Source organism: Carlito syrichta, unplaced genomic scaffold (genome assembly GCF_000164805.1).
Source record: "Carlito syrichta isolate Samal-C Ts95f unplaced genomic scaffold, Tarsius_syrichta-2.0.1 Scaffold308800, whole genome shotgun sequence".
NCBI classification, from domain to species: domain Eukaryota; kingdom Metazoa; phylum Chordata; class Mammalia; order Primates; family Tarsiidae; genus Carlito; species Carlito syrichta.
Window position 1 is genome coordinate 892,416 of NW_007252896.1, and position 17,485 is coordinate 909,900.

The 17,485-nt window shown below is 38.6% G+C and overlaps 1 protein-coding gene across 1 annotated transcript in view; it reads right to left on the reverse strand.

Moving 5' to 3' along the window:
• HSD17B12 (hydroxysteroid 17-beta dehydrogenase 12) overlaps positions 1 to 17,485 on the reverse strand; it is a 176,906-nt gene that overhangs the window by 55,330 nt on the left and 104,091 nt on the right. The window contains exon 7 of the mRNA XM_008065727.2: positions 4,851 to 4,958. Within this exon, the coding sequence (XP_008063918.2) occupies positions 4,851 to 4,958 (108 nt within the window). The remainder of the gene's footprint in view (positions 1 to 4,850; positions 4,959 to 17,485) is intronic.

Consider the following 17,485-nt stretch of genomic DNA (forward strand, 5'->3'; position numbering starts at 1 on the left):
GAAGGAGCTAGACTACAAAAACAATGGTTCAGCCAGGCGCAGTGGCTCAAGCCTGTCATCCCAGCACTCTGGGAGGCCAAGGCGAGAGGATTGCCTGAGCTCAGGGGTTTGAGACCAGCTCGGGCAACTTGGTGCGACCTCATCTCTACAATAAATCAAAAAATAAGCCGGATGTGGTAGTGCACGCCTGTAAGTCCAGCTACTTGGAAGGCTGAGGCAGAAGGATTGCCGAGCCCAGCAGGTCGAGATTGTGGTGGCAGTGAGCATGCCACTGCACTCCAGCCTGGGCAACAGTATGAGACTCCGACTCAAAAAAACAAAAAACAACCCCCCCCCAATGGTTCCATTAGCATATGAGGCCTGGGAAAATATCAATTCTTATGGCTAAATACCAGTGCTTATGTACTGACACAAACTCTTAGATCTAGAAATAGGGGACAAGTGCTTGGGGATCACGTGCCCTGTACTCTTTTGCTTAGTGGGTCTATCATGCCTAAACTCAAATTGAAGCCTTTCCATATACTGGGTCAGGAAAGAACAGCTAAAGAGTGCCTTGTATAACCAGTGGCAACTTGATGCCCAACATTTGCCATTTCCACTGCCACAGTCCTAGAGCATCTATAGTTTCAAGATCACCCAGCGAAAAGCAGCTTAAATGTATACAACACTGAGAGCAACTGTAAGCAACTGAACTGCTTCTGAAACAAGTCATTCTTCAAGAACATAAGTTCAAGACAAGTAAGACTTTCCCCAGTCTCCTCCCATTAGGTTTTCTTGATCTTCCTTCCTGCCTAAGCCAGTCTCCATTCCCTAGACCATTACTAGTTGGAAAGGGAGTTAAGATGAACCATGGCAGTGTCTACACTGACTAGTAAGTCATGTCTACTGATTTGGCTGTTCAAAGAAAGTCAAGATGTTTGGTTAAATATATTCCTAGGTATTTTAATTTTTGGCAGCTATTATAAATGAATTTGAATTCTTGATTTGATTCTCAGCTTGGTCACTATTGGTGTATAGTAGTGCTAATGATTTGTGTGTGTTAATTTTGTATCCTAAGACTTTACTGATTCATTTATCAAGCTCAGAAGTCTTTTGGTGGAAGCTTTAGGGTTTTCTAGGCATAAGCTTACAGAGATAGTTTGATTTCTTCTTTTCCAAATTGGATACCCTTTATTTCTTTCTCTTGCCTGATTGCTCTGGCTACATTCCAGTACTATTGAAAATGGGCATCCTTTTATTCTCTGATACAAATTTTGTTGTGGCATCACTCAAGGCTTTCAGCATTGAAGTTGCCTCAGCATAAAACAAAGACATTTTATTTGCCAACTCATTATTTATTTAATTTTCTCCTTCTGTTGGTACATTAATTTTCATATGACTCAGTGCTCTTCTATAATAACTGCAGTCATTCTGTATGGCAAGATTTGTCATCTTGAGTTCATCAGAATGGAGTGTGAAATAAATAATTTCTGCAAAAAAAAAACAAAAAACAAAAAAGAAAATGGGCATCCTCGACTTGTTCCATTTCTGGGGGAGAATGTGTTAAACTTTTCTCCATTCAGGATTATATTGGTTGCGAGTTTGTCATAAATGGAATTTATTATTTTGAGGAATTACCCTTCTATGCCTATTTTGCTGAGAATTTTTATCATGAAAGGATGCTGGTTTTATCAAATGCTTTTTCTGTGTCTATTGAAATGACCATATAATTTGTGTTTTTAATTGTTTATGTAGTTATCATATTTATTGACTTGTGTATGATAAACTATCCTTGCATCCCTGGGACAAAACCCACTTGATTGTGGTGGATTTTTTTCTTTTTTAAAAAATGTACTATCGGACTCAGTTTACTAATATTTTGTTGAAGATTTTTGCATCCACGTTCATCAGGGATATCGGTCTATAGTTTTCTTTTGTTGTTGTGTCTTTTCATGGTTTTGGAATTAGGGTGTTACCAGCTTTGTAGAACGAGTTAGGGAGAATTCCCTCTTTTCAACATTACAGAAGCGCTTCAGTAAAATTGGTACCAGTTCTTCTTTGAAAATCTAGTAGAATTCAGTTGTGAGTACAAAAGGTCTGGATATTTTTTCATTGGGAGATTTTTAATTACTGTTTCAATCTTGCTATTTGTTATTGGTGTGTTTGGAGTTTCTATTTCTTCCTGATTCAAGGTTGGGGAATTGTATGTTTCCTAAAATCCATTCATGTTTTCTAGATTGTCTAGTTTGTTTGCACAGAAGTGTTCATAATAATCCTGGATGGTTTTTTTTTTAATTTCAGTGCTATCAGTTGTAATGTTTCCACTTTCACCTCTGATTTAGCTAATTTGAATTTCTCTCCTCTTTTCTTAATTAATCTAGCTAGTGACCTATCAATTTCATTTATCCTTTCAAATAACCAATTTTTTGTTTTGCTATCCTTTTTTTCCCCAATTACGCTTAGTTCTGCTCTGATCTTTGTTATTTCTTTCCTTCAGTTAGCTTTGGGTTTGGCTTATTCCTATTTTTCTAGTTCCTTGAGGTATGATGTTAGGCTGTCAGGAGATGATCTTACAGTCATTTTAAAGTTGGCAAGTGCCATACATTTCCTCCTGAGAATAGCTGTTGCTGTGTCCCAGTGGTTATGATAACTTGTGTTGTTGTCATTCATTTCCAGGAATTCTATCTTGACTTCATTGTCAACTCAAAGATCATTAAGGAGCAGACTATTTAATTTCCATGTATTTGCTTTGACTTTAAAAGTTCTTCTTGGAGCTGATTTCTAGTTTTATTCTACTGTGGTCTAAGAAGGTGCTTGATATGATTTTGATTTTTCTCAATTTACAGAGACTTGATTTGTGGCTGATCATATGGTCTATCTTGGAGAATATTCCATGTGCAGATGAGAAAAATGTATTTTCTGTAGTTTTGGGGAAGAATGTTCTGTCGATGTATTAGGTCTATCTTCTCTAGGGCCGAGTTTAACTCCCACGTTTCTTTGTTGACTTTCTTTCTTCCCTTTATGAGCTGTCTATCGTTGTCAGTGAAGTGTCGGAATCTCTCACTGTTTCTGTATTGCTGTCTATCTTTGTTCTTAGGTCTAGTAGAATTTGTTTTATAAAACTGGGAGTTCTGGTGTTACAGATGTCACTGGTACTTTATGTATTCCAGATCTAGGCTAAGGAAGAGGAATTTGTGAAAGACTCCTGGGAATACATGTATAAATAGAATAACACATAGTCAAAAAGGCAAAAACTGGACCTGTGTTTTCATTTGTCTTTTGCCTACGCATTTTCCTATAAGTGAGAGAGCAGTGATGTGGGTATACGGAGCATGATGATTTGTGTTATGGACCAGGCAGGGCATGAGAAAGGATAGTATGTCAAAGCCAGGGTTAACCCCAGGTCCAATGGTGCTACGTGGGGCTATACTTGTTTGATTTTTTAAAATTGCCTTTTCTAGAAATTACATAAAAGACCATTCTTTAATAGAATGAGGAAGGGAAGTAGGGACTTTATGACTAAAGAAATGTTAGAAAATATTTTTAAAATTATCTTCATTAATCTTCCTGTTATAGCCCGATAAATAAAACTATGGCAATTAGGAGGTATCCACCATTTTCAGCAGTGGGATTTCATTTTCAGATTTGATGATAAAGTGAAGTTTTTCTGAACTAGATGTCCTGCCTCTTCTTAGAAATGACTCTCAAAGAATGGTGAGAAATTTATCAAAGCCCATTTTTTCCCCACACAATCTTCTGGTGATCCTTTTCTATAACTAAGTTCAATATTCTGATTATCTCAGCATTATTACTATCTGTCTTTAGTAATAACAGCAAGGTAGCTAAGGCATAACAAACACGAGTAGTAGATTTAGAAAAATATAGAAGACTGAATCCCAGCTGCACCACCCAATCTTTGAATGACTTTAGGCAAATCACTAATCTCTCTAAACTGCATTTTCAACTGGGGCATAGTACCACAAATGGGATGAAATTTGGTGGGAGAAGGGGAGTCTTATTCTTTTTTTGAAATAAAGCACAGATATACATCAGTACATAAACAGTTGTACTGTGTATCTGTGGCATTATAATTTCATGGGAGTTAGATAGCGGGAAAAAATCTCTAAAAAGTCTCCTCAGGGAGGCAATAATGAACAAAAGGTTGAGCACACTTTTCTAAGCCTTCATTTCCTCAACTGTATGCAAATGTGTCAACACCACCCACCTTAAAGGATCATTACGATATAACTACAGTCAGTCCCCAATAGCCTTGGATTCTGCATCCATGGATTCAAAAATAGCAGATCAAAAATATTGGGGGGAAAAAAAATCCACACAGCTTCCAAAAGCAAAACTTGAATTTGCCACACATATAATACTACATTAAATCCATGCAAATAAAGTGATACGCAAGCATTGTATTCTATATTATAAGTAATCTAGAGATGATTTAAAGTATATGGGAGGATATACAGAACTTACACGCAAATACTACACCATCTTATATAAGGGACTTGAGCATTTGCAGATTTAGTATTCATGGGGATCCTGGAACCAGACCTTCATAAATACTGAGGAGTAACTGAATGTCTAAGTATATACAGACAGAATGAGAGTGAAAATAAAGGAGGCAGGGAAAAGAATAAAAATTGTGTGTCACTAATATACAACTAAAAACACAAAGATTCAAACATATATATAGATTAATATTTAATAATCAATGAAATGATCATTAATGGTCAATAATACAGTTTTCTTCTCACTGGTCATTTTACCACTAAACACCACCAACCACAGAAAAAATATAAAGTCATTGTAAAAGTCAAATAATAAATATTAGAAGAGTCTATAAATGTGGCAAAAATACAAACCTAAAACGCCAATTTCAAGACCAGTCAAGCCTGTTTTAATTTTCTCATAAATATCTTCTGATGTAAAGTCAACAGCAATGGTTCTTGTCTCCACTTTGAATTTTTCTTCTAAGGGAAAACACAAATGGGAGAGACAGGAATAATTAATACATAGTAATTAGGATCGAAGCATTTGATAACATTATCCTTTCAAACTCTTCCCTCCCCGCTATTTTGGTATGAAATTTAGACAAGAATGATTTTAAGCAATCACGAGACCATCTCAGAGATGACACAGAGTCAACATAATAGTTCTGCAATAAAAATTCCAATGTCATTACAGGGAGCTGGCTGAGTGTTCCTTAATCACTTCTTTTGCAAATCAATAATAACTACTTTTCAGACCCTTAGGTACAATAAAACATGATTCATATAACTATGTTACATTATCTTTAAATAACACAGGCTTTGTGGCTTTAGTTATAAAGTGATGCTTTGTAATCTCAGGAAGAAGTCTTTATGTTATAAAGTATTTTAAAGTGCAATATATTAAAACAAAAAGTCTACCTTATTAAGATAGAAATAAAATGATTGTGATCTTATTGTAATTTGGGAGTTTGCTTAATAGTTAATATGTTTTAAAATCCACACAGAATGCACAGTAATAAAGTGACACAAGAAAGACCTTAGTGCTCCACTTCGTACAGGACGATTAAGGTCCCAAGAGTGCAGACGAAAACAATAACTTCAGAAATGAGACCCTGGAGCAACCAAACTCATCTGAAGTAATGTATAAAGTTTATTTCTGCCTTCCCTAGTCGGCCTCTTTGAAGGGATAGCATGGCTTTGAGGTCATATAGATGTGGGTACCGATTTTATCTCCATACTTATTTGCGAAATGACTTTGAGCAAGTCACACATCCTCTTTGAGCCTCAGCATCCCCTCGTGAAAATGAAGGTACTTCTATCCAACTTATGACGTGAGGCTCACAAGATACCTGCTGGCACACAGAGAACACTCCATAAATGCTGGTCTCTCCTTTTTCTCCTCAACCATCTCCACTCTCAATTTACTTAATGAAGTCCAGTAGCCTAGGAATGCTTATTCCTTAGAACTTACTGAAAACTCAAAAGAATCTGAAAATCCTGCTTCCAAAAATAAATCTTTCCTCAGTCGAAGTCAATGTCAGCTCATCACAGAGCTTGCAGGATTAATCCTCATAGGAAGTATCCATTCTTGATCTAAAAGGATTTCTGTCTAAAACTAAAGAGCTGGTTCATGAGAGATTTGATTCTTAGTTAGACTCAATGAAAAGTATTGACCCTAGGTGGAAATCCATGAATAAACTGGAGAGAAGAATTGACCTAGAAAATACCTTATTTGGTGTTAAAGGTGTACTTACTGTTCCAATATAAATGATTTATACATGCATTCAGGCACTGGAGAGTCAGTGATTTCACAGTAGTTGGTCCAACATGTCCACTATAAACAGTTCACAGAATTTACCACTAGTAAGTAAAGAATGCTGACTTTATTACGGCCACAGATTCACAAGGAAAAAAGCCCCAAAACAAAAGGCTAAAGGATACCTTTTATTAAATGAAAAACTTTATTCAAGAATAACACAAGATAAATTGACCTATTTATTTTGAAAAGTGAAGTATTTTTCCACACTAGCACTATGTTCTGACATTTAGAAAAATTTCTCTCTAATAATAAAAGCCACCTCACAATCCCTGAACCAAATTCACTCCTTTATATCCCACAGGATTTGGTGAATGTACTGGCATTGTAGAGTCTTGTATAGGCACTCTGCTAAAAAGATTCAGTGACACTTTTGGAAAGAATGTGATTTAATAATAAACCCCCAAGTAAGCTCTTTCTCTCTCTTTCTTTGTATTCACATTAGGATAAGCAAAATGGCTTCTGGTGCAAATTTTTCTAGCTAGTTAAAAATTTTGAACTTCTACCTGAATTACCCAGCATCATGTTCTAATCCAGTTAACACCTCTTAAAACAGAGTAAAACAAAAATAAAAACAAGAACAACTTTTCTCCACTATCTCTGTTGTGAATCTTTTTTTTAGGAGACCGGATCTCACAATGTTGCCCAGGCTGGTCTCGAACTCCTGTCCTCAAGCAATCTCCCACCACACTCAGCCTCTCCCGTTGCTATAGGCATACAGACTATAGGCATGCACTGCTGCAGCTTTTTCTTTTTTAACACAGGTCAGACCATGGTCACCCGTCTCCTTGTAAACCTCCAGTGATTTCCTTCTCATTCAGAGTAAGAGCCAAAAGTCTTTGGTATCAGCCTCATACTTCTCTGAGCTCATCCCCAACTACGCTATCCGTTGCTCCTTGGTTCAAACCACAATGGCCTCTAGCAGTTCTTTAAACACAGCATGTAGTGTGCAAATACACAAACAACTGGATTTGGAGGTTGGAAGGGCTTTTGTACTGTTTCCTCTGTTGGGAATGTGCTTCCATATGTATCCCTTGTCTCTGCTCTTTCAAAGAAGCCTGCCTTGCCCATCCTTCAATAAATGCAATCACCCCTCCCCCAGCACTCCTCATCCCCTTCCCTGCTTTATTTTATTCCATTGCACTATCTTCTAATATATCATCCAGTTGGAATTAAGCTTCAAGAAGACAAGACTTGGCTCTGTTTGTTCAGTTCAACAATGTCATGAATGATCTGGGACCTTTCCGCCCTCCTCACCTAGTTTCAAGAGGCCCACTTCTGTTCCATGCTTCACATGCAGACAACAACGTGCAGAGGCAGAAATGGCACGCCTCTGTGATATGTCCTTTTCAGAGTGAGAAAACTTCCTCCAGATGCCCCTTACATTTCCTTTCTGAGAATTATGGTCCATGCATGCTTTTGACCCATGCATGGACCCATAGATGGGCTTTGAGCATTCCATGAATCGCCTCCACCGTCACCATCAAGTTGTGTGACTATAGAACAGCAATGCATATATAAAAATGGGACAGGAATTAGGCTAGGCACAGGGTCTCACGCCCATAATCCCAGCACTTTAGGAAGCTGAGGCAAGAGGACTGCTTGAGCTCAGGTGTTTGAGACCAGCCTAGGCAATGTAGTGAGACTCCTCATCTCCACAAAAAGTCAAAAAATTAGCTGGGTATGGTGGCACATGCTTGTAGTCCCAGCTACTCGGGAGGCTTAGGCAGAAGGATCACCTGAGCCCAGGAGGTTGACGCTGTGGTGAGCCACGATGCCATAATTGTGCCACTGCACTCTAGCCTATGGGTCAGAGTGAGACCCTGCCCTACAAAAGGACAGGACCTGCCTCTCTGGGCCCAGGCAATCAGATGAGAATTGTTAAGGGTGTTCTAAGACACTGAGGTTGGAGGCCGGCTTCCTTAGGAACTGGGAAAGTAAATCTAAGCATCTTACCCCTTCCCACAGCCCATCACCCTGCCATATGACCCTGCTAACAGAAGGCAAGATAAATGGACAAGAGTCTTCTACCTTCAAACGTCAGCACAAGGGTGGATTAAGAACCTAGAAGAGAAGCAGACACCACACATACATACATAATACAACCCTCATTTTCACCTTCACCACCTCCCCAACTCAAGTTTTTTCTTAAGACCACTAGTCTACAGCTCAGCAACAGCCCACTGCTGGGGAAGAATATGCACTTTGCCAAAGCCTTCGGAGTGGTGCTGCTTCTGCGACTCTGAATCTTGCCCCATCACCAAGGTCCAAGGAATGACATAGCCTCTGCTTTGTCTGGAAGTGCTTAACACCTCCAGGTGTTAAAATTAACACCTACAAGTATGTAGTGTGCAAATACACAAACAACTGGATTTGGAGGCTGCAAGGGACACAAGATGAGCCATTCACCTGCCCCTTCAAGGAAAGTCCTGTTGCTCTAATTATGAGAGGGTCATCAGGAGATAGTTTGCAGGTGTCAGCCCGTTGGACGCTGCTTCGTCCAAGCTCATGTTCTTTCTGTGGCATTCCCACCCAATGGCTGATTGAGGTAAGGGATAAAGCCACCGGACAGCCTGTACCTACTTACCAGGTTCGGATTCCAGAATCATAGTCTGTTTATTATCTTATTTTTCTGTTCTTTCATAATGCTCTAGTTTTAGTTATTCTAGCTTTGAGGTGAGTTTTAGTAGTGCAAGTCTCCTTTGCTGTTCTTGTTTTTCAAAAATGCATTACTTACACTCACCTGTTTCATCTCAGTTTTTATTGGAATTGTATTCAACATTTCAATTAAATTTTTGAAGAATGACAATGTGGCCTTCCCTCCGGGCTCTTCATTTATTCAAACGTTTTCTTAAAACGTCTGAAAGTAAAATCTTGTGGTTGCAAATTTGTAAGTAAAGTAGAGAACTAAAGAATTCCACACTTAGAATACTACATACTGTATACAAAGATACTCAGTTCGGCTGATGAGGCCTATTGTCAAATCATTCCATATTTGAAACTGGATAGGCTGGCATTCTGCTATTATAAATCCTGCTATGGCCAAATATACCCATGCTGTCCCCCCATTTTTTTCAGAGGGAAAAATTCTCAGTCGTGGCCCACTGCCTCTCAGCCTAGTGGCTAAGATCAAAAAACCAAGAAGCAAAAAACTAGGATGATTGGAATGAACTGGTGAAGGCAGTCAACTGACTAGATAAAGAGGCAGAAAGCTCAGGCTTAAAAAGTGAGAATGCAGCTAAGAAATAGCTGTGTGGATAATATTCAATCCCTTTTTTCTACTGCTCCACCACTGAAAACCACATAACAATTGTGGAAAATCAGAAAGCAAATGTTATTTGTAATGATGGCCTATAGATTAATGAATGTCCCCATTGGCTGCAAGCCAGTCCGTCACCCCCAGCACGTGGCACCCAATTGTTAGAGTCACAGCACTGTTGCAAGTATCCTGAAGCCTGGAACTAACAGAAAAGGAACTGAACCCACAAGCAGTCTTAAGATGCTGCTGAAACACTTCTCAATACAAAAAGTTCAAGCCAAAAAGGGTCAGAATGTATTCAAAATAGCTCTATGTTTACCATACTTGTACATCTGGCTATCATTCTTTTCTTTTTTTTTTTTTTTTGAGTTGGAGTCTCACTCTGTCACCCAGATTGGAGTGCAGTGGCTGCTCCCGGCCACCGCACCGCAGTCTCGAGGCTGGGCTCCGGCAATCCTTCCACCTCAGCCTTCCAAGTAGCTGGAACTAGAGGCACGCAATACCATGCCCGGCTAATTTTTGATTTATTGTAGAGATGAGGTCTCACCAAGTTGCCCAGGCGGATCACGAACAATCCACTCACCTCAGCCTCCCAAAGGTGCGGGATTATAGGCTGAGCCACCGAGCCTGGCTTATCATTATTTTCAATTTGCTCAATAAATTGGCATCTCCTTTCAAAGTTAACAGTCTTTCTCTAAGAATAATTACACAGGTTTTGGGAAAGACTTTCCTCAAATTTTTCACCTAAGTAGTTAGGGACATTAAGTCTGAGAATGCTTGAAAAAAAGTCCAATTTATAAATTTATATACTATTTATCGTTTTTCTATTAATAAAAATAGAAATATATACATATTGATTTCCCTTTGTCCCTAAATCTCCCCCAAATAAGCAACCTGCTTTCCCTCCTAAGTTTCCAGAACTATCCATTATGAAATTCCTGTTACATTTACCCATCCCCATCTTTTCCATAGTTTAACATTGTTTAAGATTCAAGTCGTGTCACTGCCTCGTGGACAAATTTTTCATAATTTCCAGTTTCTCCAAGGTAAATGTACTTACTCTCTCGGCTGTGTTCCTAGAGACCTTCTAGATAACCCTATTAAACACTTACCAAAATATATTAAGAGTCTCGATTTCCTAACAAACTGGGATCATTCTTCATCATCTTTGTATTCCCTCACCTAGCACAAAGCTTGGCATAAAGCAGAAGTCACTCTGTGAAATATCTTTTAAATGAGTAAATAAATCTCGGCTAACACAGCTGATTGATTAAAAATCACCTTCTCAGATACTTCTTGAATTCCTCCCGACAGAAATAAAACTACATGCTAGTGAGAAATGTCTGTACATTTCTAAAATGTAAAACAGAGACAGTTGCTGTGCTGTGCACCTGCAGTCCCAGCTACTTGGGAGGCCGAGGCAGGAGGATCACTTGAACCCAGGAGTTTGACAGCAGCCTGGGCAACACAGCAATATGTCAGCTCTTAAAAAAAAAAAAGTAAGATAAATTGAGAAACTACTCAGTTCTTCTACCTGTCCTACGTGAGTTTGAACTGTCATGCTCATAAAAACCATATATTTTAGAGTCATAAAAAAACCTTTGAAAGCATCCAGTCTCATAAATAAAGTACTCTAGGAGATTAACTCAGGGGCACAGACATGAAGGTTGAGGATATTTTAGTCATAGGCTCTTCCTTATCCCAGTTTGAAAGAGATAATGAGGGAGAGAGGGGAGACTCTTGGGGAAATAGCACTATTATTCACTGATTGTCAATTTTAGTTTCTTTCTTTCTTTCTTTCTTTTTTTTTGAGTTGGAGTCTCAATCTGTCACTCAGACTGGAGGGCAGTGGCACACTCCTGGCCACCGCAGCCTCAACCTGCTGGGCTCCGGCAATCTTTCTGTCTCAGCCTTCCAAGTAGCTGGAACTACAGGCGCGCACTACCACGCCTGGCTAATTTTTGATGTATTGTAGAGATGAGGTCTTGCCAAGTTGCCCAGGAGGGTCTTGAACCCGTGGGCCTAGGCAATCCACTCACCTTGGCCTCCCAAAGTGCTGGGACTACAGGCTGAGCTACCAAGCCTGGCCTAATTTTAGCTTCTTAAATCTAAATTCAGTTTACAGTTATGAAAATGTCCTGCATATTTTAAAAAAACCTCTCCATCTTCCATGAAATTACTATGGTGTACCTTATTTCAAGGTTTACAAGATGTACAAGTCTTTGGTACTTTCTCTAATTTTAAGGGAAAACAAAACCCCAAAAGTTCCCTAAGCAAATTCTCACCACTTCCTTTCTTTTCCTGCCCTCGCACCCCTCCTCCATCCTCCCCAGCCTTCCCATCTCCTTCCATTCCCATCCTTAAGGGTGAGACATTCCCCCCACCGAGAATTGCCTGCCTTATTGTGGCTCTGGAGAAGGTGATTATGCCCTGGAAGGGAATAATTGATCTGACTCTGTTGTTAAAGGCCCATTTAATTACAATTATCGGAGATGCTACACAAATAATGGTCCATTTCTTTTTTTACATTGCCCTTGAAAAAATATTCATAATTAGACCCACTTTCAGTCAAGCCAAAAAATTAGTCATAGCTCATCAGGATTCTACCCCAAACCAAGTATTTCTTTATTTTAAGCCAAGGTTATTATATTTTATTCATTACAGTCTCTTTAACTAGAACAACCACCTGCAATAAATGAAATGGGAATCTGATCTATTGATAGGAATTGAATAGGTTCCATTCTTTAGAAAGCTCTGAGTTCTACACCTGGTTCAGGTATTGTGGACTATTGGACAAACCACCCTTGTAGAAAATTTTCAAATAAGGATGTTTATTTTCTGCACTTGAAAAATAAAAGGGCTGTCAATGGAAGCACCTGAAATCTATTTTATGAGGGATAGGGAGGCAAAAAAGTATTCCTAACATTACTACACTTAACATTCCAAGATGCTGCTGCCAGTTATATGGAAGCAGAGTTTATTGCAAGAGCAGGGGATGCAGTTGGAATCCCTAGTGATTGAGTCAACTCAGGTGGTTGTTGGCAGAAGGCCCTGCATCCAAGTCTTTTAATGTTCAAGAATCCCGTTTCTTAGCTGTAAACCACAAGTACAAATACCCACCCTACACAGTTCTTATAGGAATTACATGTGATAGCACATGAGAACACAGTTTATGAAACTGTAAGATCTTAAACAAATGTCTTCTTATATAGTGGATCACCCTTATCCACGATTTCACTTTCCGCAGCCAACCCTGGCTTGAAGATATTAAATGGAAAATTCCAGAAATAAATCATTCACAAGTTTTTGAGTTGCACGCCATTCTGAGTAGCTCGAGGAAATCTTGCGGTGTACTGCTCCAAACAAGAATCATCCCTTTGTCCAGCATATTCCGCTGTACATGCTAATATTAGTCACGGAGGCCTCTCAGTTATGAGATTTTAAAAAACAGCATGTATATGCTTATAGGATTCGGTACTACCTGCAATTTCATGCACCCACCGGGGGGTCTTGTACATATCCCTGCAGATAAGGGGAGCTCATGCACTTGCTAGTATATACAAAGATGGCTGCTTGACGTATAGTTGTTTTTTCCTCTTAATAGCATAGGTTTCTGGAGGCATTATTTATATTGTTAACTACTACTTCTTGAATTGGTTGCATATTCTATTTCAAGCTGACCGTGAACATCTGATTCTACTTCAAAAAGTGATTTACTTATTACTGCATCATACATAGATTCAGTGATCATGATGTACTATATTTAGCCACTCATTTGCTGTTCAAGTATTTCTTTGACTCAATTTGTTTGTGATTAACCTTTGAATGACTATGTTATTTATCCCAAGATGCACATTTTAATTCACTTATTTTTTAAATCAAGGTGTATTATAATCAATGGCATGTCAGCTTAAGTTGCAGATTTTCTTTTTACAATATATATTTTTTATTTTAGAGTTGTGGGGTACAGTTAAGGGTTAGGTACACAAATATTCATTGTGCAGGTACCCTTGTTAATGAGGTGTGCCCCCCTTTCCCCAGACAGATATTTACTACTGTTAATCCCACCTCCCTTCCCCTCCCTGTACCCCCCCCATAATATCCCACCTCTGTCAATCCTTTTCTTATATAGTATTATGGTAGTTGTTCAAGGTCCACTTATGAGTGAGAACATGTGATGCTCAGATCTTTGTTTCTATGAGAGATCACTCAGTATTATAAAATCTAATTCCATCCAGTATGCTGCGAAATCCATGATGTTGTTCTTTTTAACAGCTGCGTAATATTCCATTGTGTATATGTACCACATTTTTTTACCCCAGTCCTCTTTTGATGTATAGCATGGTTGGTTCCATGATCTTGGTATTGTGAACAATGATACAATAAACATATGTGTGCAGGTATCTCTTTATAGAGTGACCTGAGTTCTTTCAGGTATATTCCCAGTAGGGGGATTGCAGGGTCATATGGAAGGTTGATTTTTAGAGCTTTTAGGAATCGTCACACTGATTTCCACAGAGGTTGTACTAGTATACACTGCCAGAAACAGTATAGAAGTGTTCCCTTTTTGCCACATCCTCTCCAGCATCTGTTATTTTTTGAGTTATTGATAATGGCCATTCTGACTGGAGTTAGGTGGTATCTCAGTGTAGTTTTAATTTGCATCTCCTTGATGACTAGTGATGTTGAACATTTCTTCATGTATCTGTTGGCCGCTCAATGTCTCCTTTTGAGAAGTGTCTGTTCATATCCTTTGCACACTTTGTAATGGGGTTGTTCGTTTTTTTCTTTTCAGCACGTTTGAGTTCTTTGTAGATCCAAGATGTTAGGCCTTTGTCAGACCTGGAGTTGGCAAATACTTTTTTCCAGTCTGTGGACTGTCTACCTGCTCTCTTGATGGTTTCTCTGGCTTTGCAGAAGCTTGTCCGTTTAATGAGGTCCCACTTGTCTATCTTATCCCTTATGGCCTGTGGGTTTCGAGTTTTGTTCAGGAAAAGGATGCCAGTTCCAATTTCCATGATGGTATGTCCTTCATTTTCTAAGGTTCTTATGGTTTGAGGTTTTACATTTAGATCTCTTATTCATTTGGAGTTAATTTTTGTGTATGGGGATAGATAGGGGTCCGGTTTCAATCTTCTGCATGTGGTCAGCCAGTTTTCCCAGCACCATTTACTGAAAAGGTTCTCCTCTCCCCAGTGGTAGGTGGTGGAGGCTTTGTCAAAGGTGAGTTGGTTGAGAAGTTGAGGTTTTGCCTCTGGAATCTCAATTCTATTTCATTGGTCTATATGTCTGTTTCTGTATCCATACCAGGCTGTTTTGATTATTGTAGCCTTGTTATATAGTTTAAAGTCTAGTAGTGTGATACCTCCTTTTTTTTTTTTTTTTTTTTTTGCTGAGGATTGTTCTGGCTATTTTTGGTCGTTTGTGTTTCCATATGAATTCCTGTATTGTTTTTTCTAGTTCTGAGAAGAATGTTGCTGGTAATTTGATGGGTATTGCATTAAATCTGTAGATTGCCTTAGGTAAGATGGACATCTTAACAATGTTGATTCTTCCAATCCATGAGCATGGGACATTTTTCCACTTGTTTGTGTCATCTTTGATTTCTTTGAGCAGAGTTTTGTAGTTTTCATTGTAAAGGTCTTTCACATCTCTGGTTAGGAAGATGCCAAGGTATTTCATTTTTTTTTTGTGGCTATTGTGAATAGGATTGTGCTTTTCATTTGAGTTTCTATTTGGTTATTATTGGTGTAAAGAAATGCAATTGTCTTTTGCACATTTATTTTATACCCTGAGACTTTGCCAAAGTCCTTTATCAGTGCAAGGAGGTTTTTGAAAGAGTCTCTTGGGTTTTCAAGGTATACAATCATGTCGTCTACAAAGAGAGATAACTCTACTTCCTCTTTTCCTATTTGGATACCCCTGATCGCCTTCTCTTTTCTGATTGCTCTAGTCAGGACTTTCAATACTATATTGAACAGTAGGGGTGAGAGTGGGCATCTTTGTCTTGTTCCGGTTTTCAGGGAAAATGGTTCCAACTTTTGTCTGTTTAGGAGTATGCTGGCTGTGGTTTCTTGTAGACGGCTTTTTCTATTTTAAGGTATTTTCCACATATGAGGGTTTTTATCAAGAAGGGGTGCTGGATTTTATCTAAGTTTTTTCTGCATCTAATGATATAATCATGTGATTTTTGTTTTGACGTCTATTGATGTATTTAATTGTATTTATGGTTTTACAAATGTTGAACCAGCCTTGAGTCCCAGGGATGAAGCCTACTTGGTCATGATGGATGATTTTTGAGACGTGTTGTTGAATCCGGTTTGCTAGGATCTTGTTGAGAATTTTAGCATTTATGTTCATCAAAGATATTAGCCTGTAGTTCTCTTTCTTTGCTGGGTCTTTACTTGGTTTGGGTATCATTGTGATGTTAGCTTCATAAACTGATTTGGGGAGATTTCCATCTTTCTCAATCGCCTGGAATACCTTCAGTAGGATTGGTATCAGCTCCTCCTTAAATGTCTTATAGAATTTTTCTGGAAAGCCATCTGGTTCAGGGCTTCTTTTTTTTGTGGGTAGTTTTCTTACTACATAATCCATTTCCTTGATTGTTACTGGTCTATTTAGGGTCTCAATTTCTTCCTGTTTCAACCTAGACAGGTTATGTAATGTCAGAAAGTCCTCCATTTCCTTAAGGTTTTCAAGTTTGTTTCCATACAAGTGTACATAGTAGTCTCTAATGATCTTTTGTATTTCTTCAGGGTCAGATGTGACTTCATCTTTTGTGTTTCTGACTGTGTTTATTTGGGTTTTTTTCTTTTTCTTGGTCAGTCAAGCTAGGGGACCATCAATCTTGTTTATCCTTTCAAAGAACCAGCTTTTTGTTTTGTTGATTTTTTGTATTATCTTTTCGTCTTCTGTGTCCTGGATTTGGGCTTTTATTTTGGTGATCTGGATTCTTCTGCTTAAATTAGGGTTTTGGTGGTCTTGCTTTTCCAGCTTCCTTATGTGGCTTGTTAGGTTATGAATTTGTGATCCTTCCATTTTCTTCATGTGCATTTGTAGAGATATAAACTCCCCTCTTACTACAGCTTTCATGGCTTCCCAGAGATTTTGGTAAGATGTTTCTTCATTTTCATTTGTTTCCAGGTATCTTTTAATCTCTGTTTTGATTTCATCATTGACCCAGGAGTTGTTTAGCACCATGCCATTTAGTGTCCATGTCTTTGTGGGTTTGGGGGGAAACTTGTTGGTGTTGATGTTTATTTTTATTCCACTGTGGTCCAAGAAGGTGCATGGCAAAATTTTGACCTTTTAAAATTTGCTTATGCTTGATTTATGGCCAAGTATGTGGTTGATCTTAGAGTACGTTCCATGTGGTGATGAGTAGAATGTATATTCTGTGGTCATTGGGTGGAGTGTTCTGTAGGTATCAATTAAGTTCATTTGTTCAAGAGTCACACTGAGGTTCCGGATCTCGTTGCTGATTTTTTGTCCTGATGATCTATCTGGGGTTGTGAGTGGGATATTAAAGTCCCCAGCTATGATAGTGTTAGAGTCAATATCTTTTTTTAGTTTTCCTAGAAGTTGCTTTATGAAATTTGGTGGTCCTATGTTGGGTGCATATATATTTAGGATAGATATTTCTTGTTGATGGAGTGAACCTTTTATCATTATGTAGTGGCCTTTTGTATCTTTTTTAATCTTTGATAGCTTAAATGGTATTTTGTCTGAAATTAGGGTCGTGACTCCTCTTTTCTTTTGTGTTCCGTTCACCTGAAACGAACTCTTCCTTTGAGTCTGGGAGTGTGTTTTCTAGTGAGAGGGGTCTCTTGAAGGCAGTATATTGTTGTCTGGTGATATTTTATCCATTCTGCCATTCTATGTCTTTTCAGTGGTGCGTTTAGCCCAGTCCCATTCAGGCTAATTATTGAA